This window comes from Anarhichas minor, unplaced genomic scaffold (genome assembly GCF_050575085.1).
Source record: "Anarhichas minor isolate MPS153535 unplaced genomic scaffold, ASM5057508v1 ptg000011l, whole genome shotgun sequence".
NCBI lineage: Eukaryota > Metazoa > Chordata > Actinopteri > Perciformes > Anarhichadidae > Anarhichas > Anarhichas minor.
The window spans coordinates 15,573,130-15,598,937 of record NW_027466457.1 but is presented as its reverse complement, the minus strand read 5'-3'; the positions used below and the strand labels follow the sequence as shown (position 1 = coordinate 15,598,937).

Here is a 25,808-nt window from a genome sequence, read left to right as displayed (position 1 = left end):
TGAAATAAACTCACTTTTAAAAGGAATACTTCAACCTCAAAATGTTAATTTGCATCTCAATTACTCACCCGCGGTACCTTGAATTAGTGAAGATAACTTTGTTTTTCTCTCATGCCTACACGTCGAACGAACAATCAAAAGACGGAGAAAAGTCTTGATAAATTGAAGTAAATGTGGGTTTAACAACAGTAAAAGTAAGCGATTTGTTCATATTTAACAGAGCGGGATGGACCCGGTTTGTGCGGATGTGTTTTACATATACAAATAACTATTTAAAGCATAGGACTGGATAAGGAGACTTGGATTATACTGCAAGAGTTATGTGGGAGTTTGTAGTTCTGCAGTTATTAATCGCTGCCACAATTTAACATCATCAAGACTTTTTCTCAAAAACAAAGTGCTCTTCAAGAAGTCAAGGTGAACACGGGGTGGTAACTGATATACAAACGGTCATTTTTACAGGATAACGATGAGCCCATGAAGGCTTTAGACTGGATTCATCACAGCTTTATGATGATGGTTAATACAGATAAATGTAGTTAATTCACTGACACAGCAGAAACAAAGGAGGAACTGATACAAGACATTTGCTCACATTAAGAAGGCAGCATCTGATGTCTTGTCAGATGATCATATTGACCAACACACAGGATATGATGAAGCTATCACATGTGCTATGTTTAGCTCAGTGGACACGAGACTGATAGGAACCCCCGAATATCAGAGAGGGAGTGTAGTAACATAGCAACAAAGGCGACAGTGAGTCAAGTATAACAGTCATTTTGGAGTAGTAATAATATGAGACAAGAAAAAAGATTCAATGTACCCGTGCAGGTTTTAGCATGTAGTGTCTCGCCTTAAAAAAAGACAGAAAAGGACAAAGAGGGTGTGAGCTGGAGAAGCTCAAGTCAGAGAACAAAAGACTTTCAGGAACAGAACACCAGACGATACGAGGTATTCAGTGGTGAAGGACATTGCAGCAGGTTTAATAGCTGTAGTAAAACTTAATAGTAGTATCGGGACATCACAAACTTACCGAGATACACAAATCTGTACTACATGGTGGGTGAATATTCTAACAGGTAGAGATGCTGGTGCAGGTCTGCAGGTCTGACAGAGAAGCCTCGGGTCACGTTCCCTCGACCTACAGATCATCTTTGTGCAGGAAAAGTGTCTCGTGCAATCTAAGCGAAGTGATTTACGAGGCCTCTCTGGCACTCAGCTGCAAATCCCAACCACACTCATCTCCTGTGACAGACGGAGAAGCAACCACACGCAGAGAAACGAACCTCGAGGCAAAAAAATAATCTTTATTTCAGTCATGAAGAACACATTTGAGGCAAAAGCTCCAAAACGAGTATATCCACAAAGCACGGCTCAATAAAAGCATTTTACAGACAGATACATGTCACAGTATGATTTATTTGCCTTATTAATGGATAAGCTGGGGTTGGTTAGTACTACGTGGTATTGCCGAGGGGAGAAAAAGCTTCGTCCACACGACACCTGCGTCTTCCACTATTGCACAACCCTACAGTGAATCTCCGGTAAACACAAGCACGTTGGCTGGCAGCTTGTCAGCGGTCCAACTTCTGTGAAAGGATTTTAAAAGCTCCGACAGAACTGCTGCCATTCATTTTGTCAGCTGGAAAAACAAAACAAAACGTCCAGATCACGTGTGGCTGTCGGAGGTAGGAGCTGCCGCGTGTTGGCTCGCGGTGCAATGTTGAGTCACGTGTAGGCGTGTGTTACTTACAGCTATAATCCCACTTGATTTAATCCCCATTTACCTGGAAAATATGGATGATAACCAACTCGATATTATGACAGGCTTTATGCCCACAGAAGCAGCGGGCGGCCATTTTCAGAAAAACAAGCTCTGATAAACCGCACGCAACGTTAGCAACTAGCTTCTAGCGAAAGTGGCACAGACAGATGTTTCTCGGGAGCAAAAAGGATGTTGTGTGTGTTTGTTTATCAGAGGTGGGTTTGCATTCATAAGTACGTTCCCAACACTCGGCTCCATAACTGTCACTTCCTCTCTTCATATCGCCTTCTAAATATCAGATTGTACCGCAAGTGCGAACCGTGCAGGCTTTGTACCTTAAGATCAACTTTTATCAACTACACCGCAAAAAAATATAAATCACGCTGCTGTCTGATCCCCTCTGGCTGTAGAAATATTAAACCAGGCCTGCTAACTAGCAGCGCTGTAGCAAACTCCTTTATCACGCCGTCCTTCACTCAAGTGAAGTTCTTAGATGGCGGCAGATGTAAATAATAATTTAGGAAGCAAAGTATCCAACATGTTAAAACAACTCTATTGCGTATAGTTTATCGTACGTCCGCGTAAAAGCAAATGGCCAATATCATAACCAATGCACTGTGAAATCAACACAGCAGATTAAAGTAAAATAAGCCTGGACATTTGCAACAAGCTGCATCTTAGCATTTAATATTCATACAAACTCCTCTCAGACTCTGATTCAGTTCAACACATTCAACCTCGAGCTGAATTACTTGCAATATATACAATTTATGATAAAAGCAGAAATATTACATCTCTCAGCAAGTCAGCAGTTTGCTGATCCCACGGCTCTCTCGGCCACAAACTAATGGAATGACAAGAATTATTTTTCTTCTTTTGGTCACAACAACTCCATTTTGGGAGGTGCTCATGAGCTTTTCATCAAGTCACAAAAGGTTTCAGGAACATCTACTTTCCTGATGTGATGTGACTATAAACCCTGTTGATTTGCAGATTAAACGACATGAAGGCCTGTTGTCTTGAACCAGTGCAAGTGTGTTATTTAGGATTTCTAGGTCGGGTGTAGCTGTTGTTTTAACAGCATTTAATCGCTATGTTTCAATGTGTATCAAGTCCTCACTAAACATTCAAATATATTCAAACAGATGTCGCTTTTTAATATTTAACGCAGCTTTGAAGACTTTTACCCGCAAATGATCAAAATCACACTTAATGCTTACTAAGCCTGATTCTTTTATTTATCGTTGTAATAAATTCAACCCAGTCGTCAGGAATAAATGTTTCTGAACTGGAAATCAAGAAATAACACACACATCACACACTGGAGAAACTTACTGATAGAATATATTTCAATGGACAATCTAACCTCGTCCATCATATACAATACAACAGAACACCACTCCACCTGGTCATCCCTCACTATGTTTCTGCAAACGTGACATCACCCATCCTATTAATATTAAAATTTGTGTAGTATATATCTATTTTTCTTTTTTGTTTATGTATTTATTGCTACTATTTTTGTTTTGTTGTTTTTCTTGCCCGACAACCAATTAAAACCCACGTACATGCATACATGAACATCCATATGCACACATACTTTGTTGTTTTTGAATTATTATTATTATTCTTTTTTTTCTCCTTCCATCTCAAAAGGCTCAAGGACATTCTCTCACACACACACACAGACACACACACACACACATACACACATACACTGACTATATGATGTTTGCTAGCTTTTATCCCACTGTTCTTGTCAATCTCTTGTTGTTATGTCTATGTATTGTCTAATATTGTAAAAAAAAAAAAAAAAAAAAAAAAAGGAATAAATGTTTCTGTAAACAACGGGATACGTTTCTGAACCCAAACATTGTACGTTTCATATCAGCAGAAATGCACAATGACACGTGTTTAACATTGTGAAACGGTTGGCTAGGTTTAGGCAACAAAATGACTCGGTTAAGGTTCGAAAAAAAACATTTGTTATTGTTAAAATAATGACATTACAACCGTAACAACCACCATTAGCACAATGTTGCGTAACAACCATAGTTTACTTTTGGTTTGACACGGACACAGTGGTCTCCTGGGTGAAAGTCTTGTGTTTGTTTGACCCATCCATCCACCCTTATTGGACTGTAACTTTCACACCACGTAACTTTAAATACTGGTTGCTGCTGTATGATGTCACCTGCTCTGACCGAATGCATAAACGTCCACATTCAACGTTTGCAGAAACATTTTTTTCCTGGCGCTGGGCTGATGAATTTATAGTTGTAAGTACTTTGTGCGGCACACTTCAGGGTTTCACCTTTGACTTTATAAAGAGCTCATGTATTCCACCACAAGCATCAGTCACGCCTTTTGTCCGACACTTCTTTCTCCGCAGGGGGACAGAGAGGCGTCCGCATCAGTACTCGGTGGTCTCCACTTGAACGGAGGACAGGCTCTTTCCCATACTGTGGAAGAGCGGCGTGACGATCATGTCTGTCAGACTCCTCCACACCACCTGGACTGACGGTAAGAGCATCACCAAGCTCTGGATCACCGGCATCACCAACCTGCAGGAAGAGGTCAAAAGGTCTCTTCAGAACAGACGCTGAGGAGTTATGCTTTCAGTTTTTTATTTTACTTTTCTTTTTCTTTAAATCCTCACTCATAATGACATCTTTTGGAGATGGACTTAGGTGATTTGCAGGTTTTAAATAAGTACAATCAATATTGACTTTTTAATGTAACAACTTTAACATAAAACAATGTTTCACAACAACACAAACAGTGTTGGCTCCTTTGTGAAAGTCTCTTATCTTTTGACCGGCCCAACACCCTTCACACCCGCCCTAAGTGGACTTTCTTGCTTTTTATACTCGTTATTATACAACGTAACTTTAAAATAACGCTCGCTGGCTATTCTACATCACTGGCCAAACTTTTTGGGGTTAAGAAAGTTCCACATTGAACGTGTCCGTGGTTTTCAGTAACATACAATGACGAACGTTGTTTTCCTTGAGACTGGGCTGAATTCTTACCCTGCGATATCGATCAACAACCTCTCCATCTAACGCTTGCCTCTTGATCTCAAGTGGCTGTCGCTGTGACTTAACTCTCATCAAGTTTCACAGATTTACTGATTCATGTAGAAATTGTTGCCCTGCTGCTCCAGCTTTTAGCTCAAGGATGCTGCTGATGGATGAAGCTATGTCAACCTTCTGTCCTACTGTCAAATATTAAAAAGTATGTGAGAATCTATGGCTCTGAAATGAATTATGTTTTGGATGCATTGATCTTTACATAAATGTTGGTTAGAGAACGGTATCATATGGTTACATTCCTGCAGCTTGTGACGTTCTCTCCGATAAATTACATGAAATAAAAAAGGTGTGTTGTGAAAGCTGTGTCCTCCTTTGAAGCTGCACCCCTCTGTGTGTATTGACCGGCTCAGCGTCATCGCTCAGTCCTCTACTGACGAATACCTGCGGCGGCTTGAAGGAATCGTCCTGAGCTTGAGGTTAAAAGGTCAGTTCTCTATCTGCATCTGAAGAATGTCCCACTCCGGTCTGCAAACAGGTCTATGTTGTTGCTAGAATGCCAGCTATCCAGCAAAGGGCACAGGGCGTTTCCCCCCCCCCCCCCCCCTCAACTACCAGTGGAGCTCAACATTCCTCCCAACTTTCCATTCAGCGCTGACTTCTGGGCATAAAGTGTTGTTTCATCAAGTGCTAATGAACAGACTCTTTGGGTTGTGGTTGGGAACTGCACGTCTTGCATCAAGTTAAACCTGGAGGCACCTGGTTTAACTTGATGCAGGCGCATATAGACGACATATGCATGACATCACTGTCCAAATGAAAGTATGAAAACAAAACGCTGACGAGACTTTGACGTCATACTACGCCTGACTGTAAAAATAACTTCTCTCAATGTTTGCCTGAAAGAGCCACAGCAATGCTGGCAAGGGTAACAAATGTTCCACACACATTTAAAAAGTGTTTTCAGTGCTCAAAACAGGGTTTAAGTGACATTATCATACTGAAATAGATTGTTGAATCACTATAATACTTCAATAATCTTTATATTGGAAATTGATGATGTTTGTAGAACGTCTTTTAAATATATTTTTATATATTTTGTACAATATTATATGTTTAATCTACTGACTATAGTTTTATTTTCACTCATAAAAGAGCATTTCATGTCATCCCTCTGTTATATCTGTGTGCATAATTATTTATTGTAATGGCCAACATTTGGCACAGTGCCACATGCGCCAGGCTAAACTCAGCACAGAAACAGAGACCTGCAGGTCGGGGGGGGGGACTTCTCCCTACCAGATGTGGATGCAGCTGAGCACCGCGAAGACCAGTCCGAGGATGAAAGCCATGGGCACGGCCAGCAGCGTGGTCAGCACGCGGTAAAAGAAGAATTTGACCACCTCAAACGCGAAGTGGCTCGCTATCCACACGTTGTCGAAGCTGTGCGTGGAGACGGGCTCCGCGATGACGTCCCCGAAGCCGACCTGTTGGTAGTACAGTGAGCTTTAACAAAATAAAACTGGCTTTGGAGATGATGGATTGACGCGCAGGCAGCGACTTCCAGGTATTCCGGCTGCAGATTAACACAGTGTGTGACGTGAAAACAATAAACTCACATTATTGAGTACATAATTCAACTTAACAACCGCTATCTTGTGTAGTTTCACTTTCAAACACCGTGTTCAGACTTTACCTTCAAGTGCGCATTGATATCGTTCGGATCTCGGTCCGGCTCCGCCGCGTACGTGCGTTTCCCCTTCTTCGACAGCATCGGCTCTATCGACCTGTTGAACTCGTCTTCGTCCATGATTATGCTGATGTCCGATTTTTCCTTCTCCAGACCCATGTTTTTGTGCGCGCTCAGACGGGACAGGCAGTGCAGGCAGAGCAGCAGCCGGTGAAGGAGCGCTGCGCGCTGTGCGCCGGACTGGAGCGCTGCACCCCGCCCCTGTATGGAAAGCAGAGCCGAGAGGAGACGCAACAAAGCTCCAAGTCACATCCTCGGGCCCGTTTCAAAAGGCCCTGTGATGACTGGCTCTACTGTCATGAGCCATGGACACCCAGGAGCCATCAGGGTTCACTACACCAAACCTCCTCATGTGATTAAGCATGATTAGACACAACCTGCAGGCTTTTCTTCTTTTTCACAAATCATCTTTTTTAAAAAGTGGTTTTCCGTGGAGACATTTCTTTTCCATCATACATAGTGATGTTTTGAAAAATTTGCACTTTTGAATGAAGATGCAAAGATGCATCAGTTAACGATTGAACCCCCCGGGCATTTTGTTTTTGGAAAGAAACACCCACATGTTTATTTTCACAACACCTTGTAACTTTAAAAGCTTGGTTATTATTGTTGCTGTAGCTGAACACACTGTTCTACCCATTGAGTGGATTTACCGCAAGTTTCCCTTTTGGTCTGCATGGATTTATTCGTCTCTGGCTGCTTCATGCTCTGAACACACCAGCCAACATTGTTAGAATAACTGCAGGTCCTTCGATGCCTAAACAGGAACCACAACAGGAAGACTTTTCCTCAGGCAGCCCAGGCCGGCCTCTCCAAACGTATGAATGACACAACAATTTATTAGCAATATAGGGTGCAATGACAACACCACTCATGCTTTTGCATGTCTTTTGTACACGAGGTCTGTTCTGTTACAGCATGTGAACACGCTACGCTCAGAGGAAGTGACGTAGCATAAAGTATGAGAAAGACTACTTATGGTGGGTGGGTCAAACAAACACAGGACTTTCACCCAGGAACCCGGTGTTCATGTACCAAAGTGTTGTTGAGGTATCTTGAAGTTACATTTTGGAGGTTTGTGATGTGTTTTCTGCACAAAAGTTTACTTTTGACCTAGTTTACGTACTTATCTTAAGCCCAACCACGAGGTTTGTCCTAAACCTAAAAATGAAACGTGAAAAACCTAAACTATTATGACAAGAAAGTGAACTATCTGAGGACAGAGGTCTGACCTGACTTTTGCCTCCACGATTACAGAAACAAACATATGAAGTTCTTCCTAAACGGTTGTACGCCTCCACCAACCAGTTGCATCCATGTCTGTCCAGAATGTCATCATCCATAATTGTATCCTATTAGACATTTGTGTAAATTTGTCACAATTAGCAAATTCATTCTTTAGTTAGGGCCAAAATAAGTGACCTTTTTTTTCGCCAAATTTGAATGAGTTTATCCTCGAGTCCAGGTGGATGTTTGTGCCAAATTTGAGAAAAGTCCCTCCAGGTGTTCCAGAGCTATCGCGTTCATTAGAACGGACAAACGGACAACTTGAAAACATAATGCCTCAGGTCACGGATGTCACCGGCGACCAGAGGCATAAAAAGGAATCATCTCCAAAATCCACCACAAATAAAGAACATGAATAGCGATTACATTTGTATTTATTCACGTCCAGTTCACGGTTTTTCCAGTGGAGCTCTGTGAGCAAAAATGTTTGTCTTACTAAAAAAAGCCACATCTCATTTGTTGATGCGGCAGGTCCAGCATCCTGCCTATTGATGAGCAACATGTAAACAACAGACTCTTTTGTTTAGACCACAGGGCCCGGACAGAACGCACAGAGACACAACATATAAAGTAGGTCAGGACCGTGAGTGACAGCAAAGCAGAAACGCAGCAGGCAGAACAGAGGCGCGCTGGGCTTTCAGAGCCATCGAGGGCCGACCCCTGGACAACGACACAACAAACTCCCGGATTAATGCAACAGAGAGGGATTCTGACAGACAAGCATTCAGCGAGGGGGGAGACCTGGCTGGATGGCCCGAGGGTGAGGTGGGGGGAGAGAGAGAGAGGACAGTGTTGACATGAGAGTGTGTGAAAGACAGAGCCGCGGGGGGAAGTTATTGCCTTTGGTTTGGGTTTTGGACACCAATGCAGCGATGAGATTATAGCAAGATGTTTGCTAATTCGGATGTCAGTCAGTCTGAACAAAAGTTTGGGCATATATCAACAAATACTGGTTAACGAGTGAGATGACATTTGGAGCGGATATGCAGAGTCCCCACAGGAGGATAATGATGATGAGTTTGGAGACCTAACATTTAGCTCAGCTCAAACTTCCTTCGGTCCACCATTTATGGTGACCTGACAGTTCAGGCTCGTTCGAGATGAGCCAGTCCTGAGAGCGCCGGCACTCTTTGTTGTAATTGTAAATGTTAACGCTCGATCGTAGTCTCATGTTGTGCAATGAAGGTTTAATCTAAAAACATGTCTCGTGTGGTTGATAATAATAAAGCTTATTTATATGGCTCTCATCAAAAAGAGCATCAAAGTGTTTTACAAGGCAAACATAAAAAGAATAATAGAATACAATTCCAGATACACACACATTTTTACATAAATGTATATTTACATCAAATATGAATAAACCTGAAATACAAGTAGCCTACAGATCGTATCTAACAGGATGTACCTGTGACTATCTGTATATTCTTTAAAGGCTACCAAACTGTTCGTCTTGACAGCAGTTTTTTTGTCATCACCTGCTGCTGCTGCCTGATCTCGTTCACGTTCTAGGCGAGAAGCAGCTCATCTCAAAACAATCCTAATGGTACACAGAACCACCTGACAAGCAGTCACGAGAAGCTATTTGGAAAACAGCTGGCGCTTTCAAAAAATACTTGGCAGGTGATTGGATGAACCATCTGTCAATCAAACTCTTGCTGAAGCGAGTCGGGAGAAGAGTGAAAACGTCTTTGCCATGGAAAGTCTTGAGTTGAGATGAATAAATAATCTCCAGTTCTGATGTAACTGATGCTATCGCAGCATCCACGCTAACCACATTGTTGCTTTGAATGAACAACATAAACCCCGCCCCTCACTGCCAGCAGGTCCTCACAGGACGCTGATTGACAAACACTTGAGGTGTTGATGTTTTTGTGTCCACTTCCTTGAGATGAACATGAATATTTAAATGTTCCATAGTGTCCAGCTGAGGAGGAGTGAAGTATCAGACGTGCAGAGGACTGAGCTCCTGAGTTGAAATTGTTAGGTTCAAGGAACCTCTAGACTGTGTGGAAACCGCATGTAATCCAGCCTCTTACACAAAGAGAACCGGTTTCAATTATAAACAAAGCATTTAATACCTCTCATGCTAAAACAATTGCATAGTGGAGTACATCATTTACAGTTACACCGAATATGACCTGCTCACCCCAAAAGTCGTTACCCCCCACCCAGTGGTACAGGAGCAAGAGGCCGGACTTTCTTTCTTCCCCGCCTTACATAGTTCAAAAAACCTCCCATAATGTCCGTAGTTCCTATTGGCTAAATCCAGTTGGCTCCTCCTCCTCGCAGGACCCTCGCACGGGTATGACCTGTAATTGCCTGTCTAGAAATCTATCTGTCCCTTACTCCCAACATACTATTCTTTACAGTTTAAAACATTCAATGACTGTATTTTATGGCTTAACACTTCTATGGTAAACATTCTATATAAAGATATGGATTTGCAACTTTTGGCAAAAACCTTCACAAGTTTCACAAGCAAATATAAAGGTGCTACTAAGATACACTTCTAACTACAAATTCTAAAACTACAAATCCTAAAACACTTCTACAATTATGAATCTTCTAATTATGTATTCCAAGACACTTCTAATTATGATTTCTTAATTATGAATTATTAAACACTATTATAATTTCTTAAAGCACAGTTCTAAACCCAAATTTCCTACAAAACCACCAGGGCTTTGAGATAAAAAAACACTTTGCATGCTCCATCAAGAGTAATTCAAACACACACACACACACACACACACACACACAGGAATCCATCTTGTTTTCACCTCTGATATTCAGTACAGCCAACATCCTTCATCTCACTCTACTTATATCTGTCAGTGAATGAGCCACTGGACTTTAGTAGGAATTTACACCTCACTCCTCAGCTGCTCTCTTATCCCGAGGCTCTAACCAGCTGCACTGCTAGATCCCACTCAATCCATCATGTCGTAGTGTTGGGGAACGTCCAACGTGGTGCCAACGTGTGTGCAGCTGAGATTTATAAGACCCTGTTGCTGATCTGAGTATCTGCAGTTATTAATAACAGACAAAACACTGTTAATACTTCTACTTACGTTATATTGTTGTAAATTCAAGGGTTCGCATGTCAAAAAGTACAAACTACTTTGCTTCCAATTTTGCTCTTGTTGATTTTTTCTTTATTTGATTTCTGTTTTAAGTGCCGTGTTTGTTTGCAGGCGTTGAGTGCGGCTGCAGCTCCACTCCAGGCACCACCGGCTTACCTTCCTCTGGCCTGCGTGCCTCTCGATCCTGCAGGTTAATGATTTAATGAATTCACCAAACGGCCACATTCCAGGACATCCCGGCCGGCGCTCCCTGGAGGAGCTGCGTCCTGACGCGGAGCGCCGTGGAAACGTTTCCTCCGATATCACAGGGAACAAATGCATATTTGTCCAGGAGTTTCCAGAGGGAACAATGATATCAGCTCACCCGCAGAGCACAGGGATTTCCTGTTCCACCCGAAAGGACCCTCATCACTACGGTCTGAAACACACATCACCTTAAGGGTGTGTTAGTGCCGTTACTTGTGTGAATATTGTGTGTGTATTCAAGCAGAGTCGGTTGTGCATGTGGCATAGATGTATATGGTTGCATGTGTGTATGCGAGTTAAAGGAAACACACACACTTTCCTTCACTCACTTAAGTGTTAACTTAAACTCAGAATTCCAGTTTCCAAGGAATAAAAACAAAGTAGAACAGAACGGTACGAAACAGAATAGAAGCAAAGCCATCACAGAAAAACAACTGATCCCATCGTTGTGCTGATTCCACAGATTTTATCTGATGGGGAAGTAGCCTGAAGACCAGTTTCCAACCGCATAATATAAAAATATTTACTTGGAGAAACAACTCACAAGTACCTCTTTCATATCTAAGAAAAAACCGCCTCTGCAGTTATAATTGCTTCTTAGACAATTAAATTACTCTTTGATAATAAATAATTGTGTATGAAGAGGGTTTTCATGGAAATAGAGTAAGCCTGCGGGCGTTATAGGTTATAATGAGGATAGCAGTAACGCTTGCAAAAATTACACTAAGGTCTGTCGTGATTCAGGTAACGTTGAGGTGTTCTTTAACATTCACTCCAGCTGGGTTTCAGAACGCTCAAAAATCTCCAAAGAGCCTAAACAGCAGATACTTCATGTGTCCACCAACACAAATGTCCTTCAGGACAATAAAGTCCATCTTATCTTATCTTAAAACCCAGAGCGTCTGTCTGACTATCTGCTAAAATGAGATATGCACTAAGTCACTAAGCATCAGAACAACCAGTTCCCCACTTCTCTTAAAATCCCTAAAGAAATGGCGTCGACACACTCTGATTGGTCAAGAGGGGAAGTGCACCAAGCTGCTCTCAAGTCTTAATTAGGAGCCTTCCCTCCCTCACACCCTGCTCAACAGGTGATCTGAATAACCCTCCAATCAGCTCAGGGGAAATATGACGTTCAGCTAAAATAATTGGGGAAGAAAAGGGAAATGACAGCAAGTACCTATGGGCCCTTTTCACAGCGGCCATTTTGACATGTAAATGCAAGGTAAACACAGGTGTGATTGAAAAAACTGATAAAGGTCCCATTCTATTTAGTCACAGCCGTTAAAGTGAGCTGCTGTTAAAAGGGCCTCTTGAAACTCGCTTAGCACATGTTATCTAAAGCGTTTATTCCCCAGATGATGAAGGGCATCACTTCTAGCTTTCTATTTATTGCAGAAAAATCAACCTAATCATGAAGCTGTTTGCATCGTAATCGTTTTGTCGGCTATAAATCGTGTATTCGGCTCAGATTCGAGCCGAACCAGAAACATAAATATACGTGTGAAACGTTTGATAAATGAGACGCAGACGAAAGCCTGATGAATGTCTGTGTGTCGGTCCAAAGCCTGATGATGGAGCAGGTTTGTGCTACAGAGCAGCAAAGGTTGCAAATACAGATAAAAAACACAGAAACGCAGAGTTTGTGTGACGGTCTGTGTATAAATACACGTGTGTCTATATTTGTGTGGGAGCACACACACGTGTCGTATATATGCTCTGTGGCATATTTATCTTTATCCATGTTTGTATGAGGTTGTCTGTTTAATGTAAATTCTGCCCTGAATCTGTTAGTGAACGCCTGCAGAGCGCCATGCGTGTGTTCTGTGTGTAGTTGTTTCTGTCGGTTCAGGCGGCTGGAGCTGTCCTGTACCCTGAGGGTCACGAGTTTGACCCCACCTCAAGTGATAGTCTGTAGTTATGTCTTTATTAAATGCATCAGATCCGCATTTTAAATGTTTTGGGGGTTTTGGGCAGAAGAGGACGGGGTGAACCGTCCTGGCGTCTGGCATACGCAGCGGCCATTTTCTTCTCTCCGGTGCTGCCGTCTCTGCGAGTGACTCACTCGAATTCTTTCCAGTAATAATGAATATTGCTTTCTGGCACACGGGCAGCTGTTTCAGAACTGGGCCTGTTAAACAAAGAAAATGACCGTATAGCGAAATCAAACCAAGGCCTTGTGTGCGTCAGTCTGCCACAGAGAGAGGTAACTTCAACATGGAATCAAACGACTTAAATCTAATTTAAATAGCTAATAAATATACAAAAGAAACAATACAGCTGAGATTAATAAAATGGAATAAAAGCACAGACTTCTGTGGAATAACATGCACAGGTCTGTAATAACTGTGACGGCCTGTGAGGTCGGTTTCTTTATGTTAAAGAATTGAACAGATACAGCATTACTTTCTTTCTGGCAAGCAATAATTAAAACCGTAAAGCTATAGTTGAGTCTCTTCCTTAAAGCCAGGTTTTCTGTCCTCACCGTCAGTACTGCAGCGAGGCGACGCCCTTCACCACCGCGGGCAACGTAACCTGAGAAAAGAGGACGATCATATTTCATGAAGCAGACAAACTCTGAATGTGCAAGAAAACAACTTAGAGAGTGAGATGTATTTACACGGGAATGAAATAATCCCAATTTATCCTTTAAAATGTTTACTGTGTTGATATTTTCTCCCATTTTAATACATAAAAGCACAACAATATCGTAACTGGAGGAGACAAATTCCTGCTTTAGAAGCTGCTGATTGTAGCCCAAGTGTTGATGTTGCTTTCTTTTTTGGAACAAGCACAAATTCATGTCGCATATGAGGTGCACTGTCAATCAAATATGCATAATGCAACACTGTTGTGTGTGCATGTTGAAATGTGACTTGTTGATAACATCCAGACACTAATGACTTCCATACAACGCAGCGAGAATATTGTGAGCAAAAAAAACGAAGTGGTTTTGAAATGTGTGGCATTATTCAGTCCAAGGTTGAACTGACGGGAGAGGGTGGAGCTAAAGTTACAACCTAACTTTCTACAAGACATTTTTAGGCAACAAAAATGTTTCAATTAACTTTCATCAACTGAAAACACACTGTGAACGGGTTTAAGTTCTAAGAGGAAAACACGGACAACTAGCGACCTTTCAATCACCGTGTAGCCCCGCCCTAAAGCATCCCCTGCTTTATGGTCTGTGTGACTCTAAATGGACCATAATGTACTAAATGAACATCATGCTGTATTGAAGAAGACTTGAAACTAGAGATTGAGACCATAAACTCATGTTTACAATGTTTACTGAGGTAATAAATCAAGAGAGAAGTAGAGTCATTTTCTCATAGACTTCTATACAACCAGAGGAGTCGCCCCCTGGTGGACACTAGAGAGAATGCAGGTTTAAGGCACTTCAGCATTAGCTTCACTTTTCAGACTTGGTGTTAAATAGATCTCTCTATCATGAACAAAACTCAGCATTAATAACTGCTTGTCACCTTCATACAGCACACAAATAATGTGCTCCGTAATTGGTGCTTTGACTGATATCTTAATTTAAACTTACCTAAATAAAAGTGAATGTACATACTTCAGTAGTAAAAGTACACAGAGAGCTCCCCAGACTCAAAAATAGAGGTGTATGTATTTATATCGTTGTCTCTGCTCCTCGTTTCCTGCTCATTCTTCAGATGTGGTGGATGGATGGAGAGATGAGAGGGGGAGAAGGGAGGAATGTCCCGACAGGCCCCGACACACTGAGGCACTGAGTGTCACATTTGTTCTTGGCAGTGGAAAAAATTCAGCAAGAAGCTCGAAAGCCCCTCAAACCATTTTCCAAAATAGCTCAGATGTGTCTCACGTGTTGGAAGCCATCTGTAAACGTTGTCAGGTTCACCTGTCGCTCTGCTCTCAGTGTGCCGGCCGGTCAAAGGCAGGACAGGCTCCAAATGTTTTGCCACATTTGTAATGCAAACACACTTAATACAAATGGATTTGACGGTCTGAGGAGTCCTGATACTAAAGATACGGGGAGGTGGAGAACACCACAACATGAAGCGATGTCTGAGGTGTCCAAATATTCTTTAATCCTTCATTGGAACACTGAGTCTGATGCCTTTTATTCTTCTAGTTGATGCCAAAAATTCGCAATATTTGACAAAACTGAATTAATTAGAGGGTTGCAATGAATAGCGCTAGTCCCGAACTGGGCTATTGAATAATTGACATTAGCAAGAAGCTATCTTTTAGCTGCCTAGAGCAAAATCACGGCTGTCTAATCTTTTAAATATCCATTTTTTTGGTAATCAACTGCCACAATCTATCTTAAAATCTATGATGTTCACTTGTGTAGATCATAGAAGCATCAGTATTAAATTGAGACAGTTTCATAAACACTTTAAAGTTACTTGTGGTAACTTTAATTCATTCACAAACAATGATTAGACTTTTCTAGACAAAATACAAATAATTATTTTATAAGGTATTCTTGTAACAATCGTGTCTCCGTCACTCAGCTGTCAGCTGCTTCCACGCGGGTTGGGAGTACAAAACAAACATGAAAGCAGATGGGAGCAGTTTTCTGTTGCATTATATTTTGATAAACCTGCGAGCCTGTCACACAGGAAGTGAGCGTGAAGCTGGTTGAAATCCTCTTGCCCTCAGAGCAAGTGGTTTTGGTAACAGTTGTAGTGCAGGTAGCCCAACTAAACCAGAGCTAATTCATGTATAACCATCAGTGTGCAAGTCATCAACCATACAATCCTGTATTTGTTGTAATGGTTGATAGAGAAGGTGCTTTCATCTCAGACAGGGACTGTGAGGTTTACACACTTTGGCTGACTGGAGAGTTTGTCCCTGAGAGTTGGAATGTTTGCTGAAGCTGTTGGTGAACTTGGGTGCAGGCCAGAAAAGCTTCTGGTCCAACACAAAACACCAGTTTGGGGTTTACCTCCAGTGAGGTTTGGTCTCCTGGAGTTAACTTGTCTTATTCGTGTCTACTGTCATTGTGTACGTTAAGAATAGCTTAAAGCGGAAAAACATCAAAATCATCATAAAACATACCTTGACAGGACTAATTGTCATTTTACAGTGTGAGTGCTGCACTGAGAAAATCATGAAAGTTTACTTTCTACAAGTTGTCGTTGTTAGTTTCCTTACAAGCTACCACAGTGGAGCTGTGAATGAAACCATCCACCAAACAGCACCATAGAAAAGTCAGCATTGTAGCTTTGATCACACAGGAAACTATTGCGGCCAGGAAAACACTTTTGAAAACACTTTTGATCACCTTTTATAAAGCCACCATTTTTCTCGGGGAGCCAGAAAACTGCCTCTTGTGTCGTCATGCGTCGGGTTCATAACATAAAAATGGAAAATATCACCTCACGCTGAGCAGGAGGCCTGTGTGCACCTGCCACTGCTTTTTCTTCTAAACTGAAGTATAAACACCCAGAACTCCAGAGACCCCAGGGCACAGATCATCACTCATGTCTTTGGTTGTGAGGTTTATTATGCTCGTATTTAGCGAAAATACAAAGTCACTAATGCAGCAGGCAATGAGAATATCACAACAACATAATTTGCGCTGCATCCCCTCTAATCTGTTGGTAACACCCTGTCATCCCGGGGACTGATAGAGATTTCACGCCTTGTGCCAAGTGGATGTAAATTCCTCTCACGGATGGCAGACAAAGAATTGCTCTCTTAAGTGGGGAGTGCTGGCTCCAACCAGGTGTGAGACACTGATGTGTTTTCCTCCCACGTTGAAAGTGATTTCGGATCACGTGAAGGATGACAGCACTGGAAGGTATGCAGAGCAGCTGTTGGGTCATGAACAGTACCACACTGGTACAATGTTTCTAGTGTTGAGTCAGCTCAGAGCTGACAGACCCACCGAACAACTGGCAAAACATCTTTTAGCAGTTTTGGAGGAAAGCATTTCAGCGCGGAAACAAAAACGTCATAGCCCGAGGTAACAGAGTTAGTAAACCTGAGATGTTAATCATTTGTTGTCGTCAGCTGCGGACAGACCTAGATCCGGCTTTTCTGCCTTCTTCAACCTGCAGTCTGAAGATCCGGCAGCAGGGACCTTTCTCCCGGCCAGGAGCTGAGCTTAGCCTTGCTGCTCCTCCGGTCCCCGTGTGGAGCCAACACCGACACCACGCTGCTGGAGACCCAGGCCGCATTGCTGGGCCCGCTGGAGGGAAGGGAGGCACGGGAGAACCAGAACCAGGACTGTCGGGTCAGACTGTCAGATCATGCAGCAGTAAAATAAGAAGTATTTTAAAGGGACTCTGGTGCTCAGCGAGACACTACCGCTTTTGTCCACAGGGACCGCCAACATCCACACGAAATAAAAGCTCCTTGTAGTAGCTTTAAGTAAAACTACAACAGTGTAAAAGTACTCTGTTAAAAGAAAAATGTATCCTGCACTCAAAATTGATAAGAAAAGGTAAAGAAGTATTGCCAGCAAAATGTAAATGGTAACTTTGTGTGTATTTTGAAAGACTAAATAACACAAGTTAAAGTTGAATTCATAAGCAATGAAACACAGCCTTACTCAATTCTTTGCACACAGATGTTCTGCTGCTACTGTTCTGTCAGAGAGTGTTGCACATCTTTATCAGATCGAGTGCAATCAGATAATCTCATCATGCAGCAACAGCACAAACACTCAAACTTCTGTGAAAACGGAGCCGAAGGTGAAAGTGTTTCTGAAATCACTCTGTGAAGCAGCTGCAGATTTTCACAATACCGGTCTTCACACTTGTTCCATATCACTCATGTATTCCACTGTTGCTGAAAGATACAATGCACAATCTCTACTGCTCATACAATGTCCTCGTGTTGGACAAAATGTCTTCTTAAGCCCATCGTGTGACGCATTTACACGCGATAAGCAAAGTCTGTATTTTACTAACATTTACTGACATTGTCTCCCAGATATGATGTCAAGGCTCTGTGATTAGGGCTTTATGGTAATAGATAATAACACATTATAGAGTTTTGTTGGCGTGTTAATTTAAGACAGCACAAAGCTTCTTGACAGGAAATAAACGAGAAGTTTTTGCTCCTTGCTCTAAGACTTGTTAACATCAACGTTAAAAACAACACTCATTACATCTTTCATTGCGTGACTTATTTGGTGTTTGTTCAGTTTTTAAAATAATGTCAGATAAAGATATTCCCACTGCAGCTCCATGTACAGCAGAGCTGGTCTTGTTGGACGTGGTCCAGCAAAGTGGTCCCCAATTGCTACAATATATTTATACTGTGATACAGTACAGGCTGCAAGGTAATCAATGTTTCATCACCCACTTAGCTACGTGATCTGCTGTGTTCCCTGGAGACTGGGTCGCTAACACGAGTTCAAAACAAACGTTGCTTACAGGGGGAATAAGCTAGGGGTCTTCCAAAGATACAAAGATCTGATAACATGCCCAACATGTGTTGTAATATCCAAAATACTCTGACATTGGATTGTTTGATTGTGTGAGCATGGCTTTGGGATCAAGGTTGTGACTTTCGGAAACACAAGTGTCCATCTCAAGTAAATACAGGGCTGAAATGATGCATGAACCATCTGTGCACAGACGAATAAAAAGATCACGTAACTTTGAATCTATAACATTTATCATAGATAATGTGTCACAGCGTAGATTTTTCCAGGAATAAAGATTACTTGAGCTCCGTCGCTCAGGAGGTTCCCGCTTCTTCTAACCATGAGGCCTTACTCATGCGCCCTGACACAAATATGGGCTGGGTTTGACACACCCAGCTCCTCCATGAGAATCAGTCCTCTGCAAGACCAACACACACACACACACACACACACACACACTGCACCAGCCCACATATCCCAAACCACAGCAGCTCTGACTGGAAGCTCTGAGTAACTGTTTAAAGATGTCTGATTTCTTCTCTTCTGCTCCATCACCCTCCATCAGGCGGAGGAATGCGAGGGCTTGGCTTTTTACTTGGCAAAAACAAGATTTGCGAAACTATGCAACAGATACAGCAATTATTTCCCCTCACAGATAGTGTTATCATTCTGCTCATTTACGCGTGGCCAGTGGTTGTTTACTCCGAATGCAATAACAGAAAATAATAGAGCGGCAGACAAGAAGAGCAGAAAGTAGAACGTCTTTCAATACGGCTGAACACAATATCACCCCGTTGCTATACCGGTTATCCCGTTGAGGGTCATGGAAGGCTGGAGCCCATTCGAGGATGCTGACTGAGACAAACTCTTGGATAGTCTTGGTTTTATCTGCCTTGTTTCTGCTGGTCACTGTACTGTACTGCAGATTTCTTCTGCCACCAAAGCACGGTGTAAATCACAGCGCTTTCAGTCATAGTTCAATTGTTTATGTCAACAGGTTACATAGTTAAGTGCAGCTTGCTCAAACCTAATGCCAGCAATGATATTGCACAATTCTTCCAAACTTTAGATTCAGTTTTTTCATTACCAATGCCAGCGTTTTGTTAAAATTCTCCCTTATAAAACGTTTATAATGTCTGTGAATACCAACTCTATGGTTACGATTAGGACAAGTTAGTGTTTATGGCAAATTAAATACAATGATTACAAAAACGCTACATGCTACATGTTACTAACCGCCCCCCCCCCATCCCAACATCCACACATCACCTTTCTACCTTGCTACATATAGGCAGCGCTACTTCCTCCGTTGGAAATATAAAGTTGGCATTGAATGTAAATTGTGCTGGGAGCTATTGTCTATTATGGACATAATTTCAGGTGGTAGTGGACTGGCTTGCTAAATTTTAAATTTCAAGTAAATATCTAATTTTTATTCTCCAATTTGGCAGCTGTGCTAGCAAAAAGTTAAGGTGCAGTGATTTTATGACATCTAGTGGTGAGGTTGCAGATTGCAGCTAACTGAAACTTCCCCCGCGTGCAAAGTGTGTAAGAGAATCAAGGTGGCCGACACAAAAAGACGAAAATGCGAATGGCCGTGTTCTAGAGCCGATGCTTGGTTTGTGCGTTCTGGGCTACTGTAGAAATAACGACTTTTTATTTTCAGGTGATTTGACACAAGAGAGAAGATACTTGTGAAAAATATATTCCATTTCTCCCAATAGATCCGCTTAAATGCTACACACATTTAAGAATAGCTCTAAAATAAGGAGGAAGCTTGCAGACCAGATTTAAGAATGAACTGTAAACATGCAGTAAACAGTTCATATGAAGTTGTCTTGTGATACGAAGTAGACCAGTAGTTTGACACCCCTGGGTTCAAAGGATAAAACTACAGATACACCTTTAAAGAATGCAGACTGCAGAGCCTTTGTGGGATATATCATCTTAAACATAACAAATGTATTGAGTTACTAAGTGTTGCCATTGTGACAAACATTGCTGCTATGGTGATAATAAAGGGAACAGAGTGCCTCCCTGGATCCACATCCATTTGCAGATAAACCATCACAAACGCCGACTGTGCTGTCTTCTCTGTTGCCTCTATCAGCAACATCACTCGTGTGCATCTTGAAGGAGATATGAACTCCACAAATGTACATTTAATTGAGTCGCTGACTGTTTCTGTGGACCTAATACTGATAACAAAATGGAGTTACTGCTGATGCTGCTGACGATCCTTTAAACACACATTCTTTATTGAGTGTGTAAAAGGTTACCAACTCTCAGACGTGCTGAGGTCTTCTCATTCCTGAGCTACTTCCACACCTGACACACACATGGAGGGTGTGGCGAACTGAGAAGCCACGAGCCAATAGACACGATGGCCTGCTGACACACACACACACACACACCCACACACACCCACACACACACACACAGACTCAGTGCCTCCTCGGTAGTTTTCCACAGAAATCTTAGCCCGGGACGTGAATGATGCTTTCACACAAAATGGCCATCGCTGGACGGCTTTCAAAACAGCACAGAGCCTTCTTTTAACGCCGCGGGGGGAGATCTTCGGTTTTTAACGATGCTATTTAGTGGCAGGGTTTCCCCCTCAAGACAGAGCATGCGGCCCAGTCCACTTTCACAAATACAGCGCTGCATTGTCCGCACACACTCACTCTGGACTTTGCTTTTTTTAATGCTGGATAAATTCCGAGACATTTGCTCTGATGCTCACCCGGTCAATCCACGTGCAGGAATCTGTCTTCACAGAACTTTCAACACATTCATGGTTTTTAAGAGCTGTGTGGCAAAAAGATATAAGGGTTTTAAGGGTTGGGAAAATGAACGGACGGCCTTGAATCTGTTTGATTACTTTTGATTACATGTATTTGATACACCTCTCTTCATCCAAATACCACACTTCACATCCTGAGAAGAAGACCTCCGATGGAGGTTTGAGTTTGAGCATCAATTTAAAAATAGACAAAAAATCATTCGGATTTTATAAGTACAATATGTTGTCCATCCTAAAATGTGCCATGTTTTAGTTGCCAAATTGCAAAAAACAAGACAAGTAATATCATGTGAAAACAAGTTCTCACTCCCAACTAGTCAAACTCGGCAGCTTGGTCCGTGGCCCCAAGCTTCAAACTATGACGCTCTACGTACCCCTCTAGCAGCAGTTTACGGACGTAACATGCATACAATGCCTTTTCAACAAGACTACCTGGTTAGGTTTAAGCAGAGATCGTAGCTATGGTTTGAATAAGTATGATTGTTACGTAACGTACGCACGTGGCATTAGTTAAGTTTGTAAATGACATAACAAAAGAAGGTGAAATAGGTCAACGTTGACTTTTGGTTAATTTACGTACATGGCATTAGTTAACGATTGTGTGGGTTGAAATAAGTTTGTTTCTTACGTAGTGAAGTAACAGTACTACTTACGTAACCTACCTTCACGTGTACTTTTGGTTTCGCTGTGTTTCACCATGTTCTTTAACCCGACCATCCACCCCGACCTCCTCCCTATGAACTTTATCGTTATACGTAATCAGATTTGCCACGTAGAGTGTCAGAGTTTTTTTCAAACTTTAGCACCAGAATTAATTCTCCTCTGAATTTTCATACTGACATCAACACTTTACAACCAATGGAAAAACACTGTGTTGGAGGTTTGAACTGGTAAACCTTTAATTTGACTGTACAGGTTATACTTTGGTTACAATCGTCTATCAGTGCATCGACTGCGTTTTGTACATTTGAATGGCCTGGGAGGCCCGGCTGGTTTCCCTGGAATCATGATAAGGACAATAATCTGGTTCCCATTTCATCAAAATGAAACGGTGTGCTGAGGAATCTCCCTCAGTCTGACGAGTGGAAGGAGTGGCTGCTATGCTGCGAACAGCCGGTTGCCATGTTGGGAAGCAACCGCAGGGCCAGTCAAACAAACATCCCTTTTCTGAGTCACAGGCCGCCTCCCTCACCTCCTTACCCAATCCTCTCACCAGTCCAAGGGGTTCCCTCGCTAAAGAAATCGCCCTGTCTTTGCCGTTGGTCTATAATTATGTCTGATTTCTCACTTACTCACTTTCAGTTCCCCTCTCTACTTTTCTCTGCCTCTCTCTCTCTCTTCAACCACACCATCCAAGCCCAGACACTGCCCACTCTGTTACCCTCTCTCTGCCTCTTCCTGTTCCCTCCACTCACGCACCTTCAGGCTTTGACAAAGCGGCTCCTGGGTGATATTTTTTTAGGGGGGTATTTTCTTTCCACCTTGGTCCACAAACAAGCACTCCACTCCACTTTTGGAGGAGGAAAACTCAATCCGCTCACTCATTACAGCCTCATCTGGCAACGCGTAGCTCAGCCCGCTGACCAAGTGCAGCTGTTTGTTTTTGCCTTCTTCGTCCAGCGTTGACAACATGAAGTCCAGATCAGAGAATTGTGGCGCCATGTCTAAAGAGAATCTGCCACCATTTGGACTGAATTCATATCTTATGGGCCTTTCACACAGAATGTGGCAACGGCACCACTGCACTCTGAAACCCATTATTTCCAAAGGCCTGACGGCTTTTTTGCTCAGACAACAAAGCGTCCTTGTCGAATGCGGTGCCCAAAGTTTTTTAAGCAAAGTGCAATGCAATGTTTGTGCTGATCCCAGCAGCGAGCGCACACCCTGTCTTGCATGAAAGGGGCATTAGTTTATGCTATTTAGGCTCTAAGACTACAAATGGAAACCAGAACGCTTCTGAAACCAAAAACATGTCCCGTTCCCCACAGATATCTGCATTCATATGCAGATATCTGTTTATAGAGTTGACTCTGGGAGTGACTTGAGAGTCAGTAACATGTAAAATGGTATCATGCACGGACATGAGTGTCAACCTTGCGTACCGAGTGCCACGCATCCACATCTTCTATCATGCGTGGAAGAGACATTTTTCCATTGAAGCCCATTTGATGATTGAAGACTTTGACTCATTATCGTATTAAAATGAGAGAAATCAGAAGTGGAAGAAGTATTCAGATCCTTTATTCAATTTAAAGAAGCAATATCACAATGTGAAAATATTTAATTGGAAATAGAAGTTCAACGTATAAAATCTTACTCAAGTAAATATTAAGCGTGTAATATTGGATTATTGACAGTGAGATATTAACATGAAATTAATATGAAACTGTGATTGGCCTGAAGTATTGTTTCTTATGTGGATCATTCAGATTTGGCATCTCACTTCCAACACTTATATTTATGCCGCTGTGGAAATTTAAATAAATAAAAAAATGTAATCTATAACAAGGTTGCCTTTTTAAGAAAATTTAGAATAATAATCTGCTCTGTAACTAGTAACTACAGCTTTCAAATAACTGTTTATATTTTTCTCTGAAATGTAGTAAAGTTGATTAAGTAAGTAAAAAAAAAAAGCCTCAAAAGCAAACTTTTCAAAGGTTAATGTACTTTGTCAAGTTTTTGTGCATTTGTCTGCTCTGGCTTCATGGCCATCTTTTAAATGTCAGTAGGTCGCTGGATGATCAGCGTGTAGTGTTTACATCCAGTCAAAGGTCAAGGGTTAAACCCGTGTTCCACCGCGCTGTCATCCAACCTTTGTGTTGGAGGGCGTGGCTCTGGCCTTTTGGGTCTCATTGTTACGTAGACGAGGAACATTCTTGGAAAAATGCTAGTGTGAGAGAAAGCAGCAGATATCGAAACCACACGTTTCCTCTGTTTAGGAACGCAACCTGCGGCGCTGGTGTGGGAGGATGGGCTCGGCTCAGAGGTGAAAGGCCGAACCCAGTGACTCCTCGCAGGAGGAAAATAAGGAGGAGAAGGAGGAGGAGGAGACAGAGTCGTTGCTGTAGAGGAGCAACCGGTCAGGGGTGTGCAAGGTGTCTGGAGACCGAAGCTGGAGATAAGAGACAAAAGACAAGGACAAGACCAGGAGTTGCTCCAAAGTATGGAGGTCCATTCAGGCCAGGAAAAGAGCAATAAAACAGTGAACTGTTAGGAAAAACAAAAGACTCACAGTGAGACAAAATGATGAGCTATATGCCAACATTTTGACTTATCTAACACATTTAACATTTGCAATGATCTACATTTTCTTTCTTTTCCTGGCAGAGATGAACCTTCATAATAAAGCACAAAGTAAAAATAGATGAGAAGTTCTGGTTTAATGAAGCACTTTGTGAATTGATTTTCTTTAAATCAAAGATAGAATATCCACACAGTTTTCAGACTCATCACACAGTAAAGTGTTTGTGTGAATACTGCAGTGTATTACACTGCCATTATCAGACAGTAGACTAACTTCTAATGAGTGTAACAGTAGAATAAGCGTCAGCTCCTAAATCATCAACAATGCAACCAAAAGTCAGCGGTCTGCTGAGTCACGGCAGCATAACAGTAACTCCTGGTATAGTCAGGTGTGAGAAGGATTATCCTTTTTGCTGTTTTCCTGTCTCGTAACAGTCTGACTGGAAGCTTTGGCACGCCGCTTTGTTGTGTCGGTACGTTCCGTAGGATCTGAACGAGGGAACGACACAGTTTTATAAATGAAAAAGAAAGATTCATTGCCTGAGGATATGAGGGCGATTGATTTGGCAGAACTGTGCTGACAAGTTGGTGGAGAGTTGCTGACAAAGCGAATGAAGAACTAAAGGAAGGGAGTGAACTGTAGTCGGGTGTGGCAGACAGGGCGGGGTCATTTACATAGAGCACAACCACAACCTAGACGCTTATGAACTGAATGTGTAGATAATTGCAGTTCTGGGAAATTCATAAAAAAGATGTATTTAAGCATTATCTGAAATGCTATTTTTAAATCAACAAACAAATCAACTATAAACAAGCTGAAATGACTTTATGTGAATATTTTGTCTTGCTGAGTTTTGAACAGTCATGTAGGGACACAGACCGTGTGTTCTGTACATAAATCCCCCCTGGGTGATATACACTTACATAATCATGGTCTACCATGGAAACTATGTGGCTATACTCTGCATGTGAAGTGTATGTATGTCGAGGGCTTTTATTGTGAAAGGTAAGAATAGAAGGAGTGGAAAAAGAACGTCTCTGATGTGTGAAGGCCTTAAATAAATAACAGGCGTGATATTGTACATACAATATATGGATATATATCCATATATATATATATATATATATATATATATAGCCTCACTGTGTAACGTCGCTGACGCCTGGAAACTGCCAAGCTGATTAGATGCAGCCATTTGTCCTGACACGAGTAGCACCTTACTGCAA

General features: G+C 42.0%; 1 protein-coding gene across 1 annotated transcript; it reads right to left on the bottom strand.

Annotated features, from left to right (window-relative positions):
* Nucleotides 1-1,289: 1,289 nt before the first annotated feature.
* cav2 (caveolin 2) lies at nt 1,290-6,736 on the bottom strand. Its single transcript, XM_076090005.1, has 3 exons — nt 6,497-6,736; nt 6,100-6,287; nt 1,290-4,332 (listed from the first exon to the last, which is right to left on the bottom strand). Exons 1-3 carry the CDS (start codon nt 6,647-6,649, stop codon nt 4,182-4,184), a joined length of 492 nt encoding a protein of 163 aa, XP_075946120.1. The 5' UTR covers nt 6,650-6,736; the 3' UTR covers nt 1,290-4,181.
* Between the last annotated feature and the right edge of the window lie 19,072 nt (nt 6,737-25,808).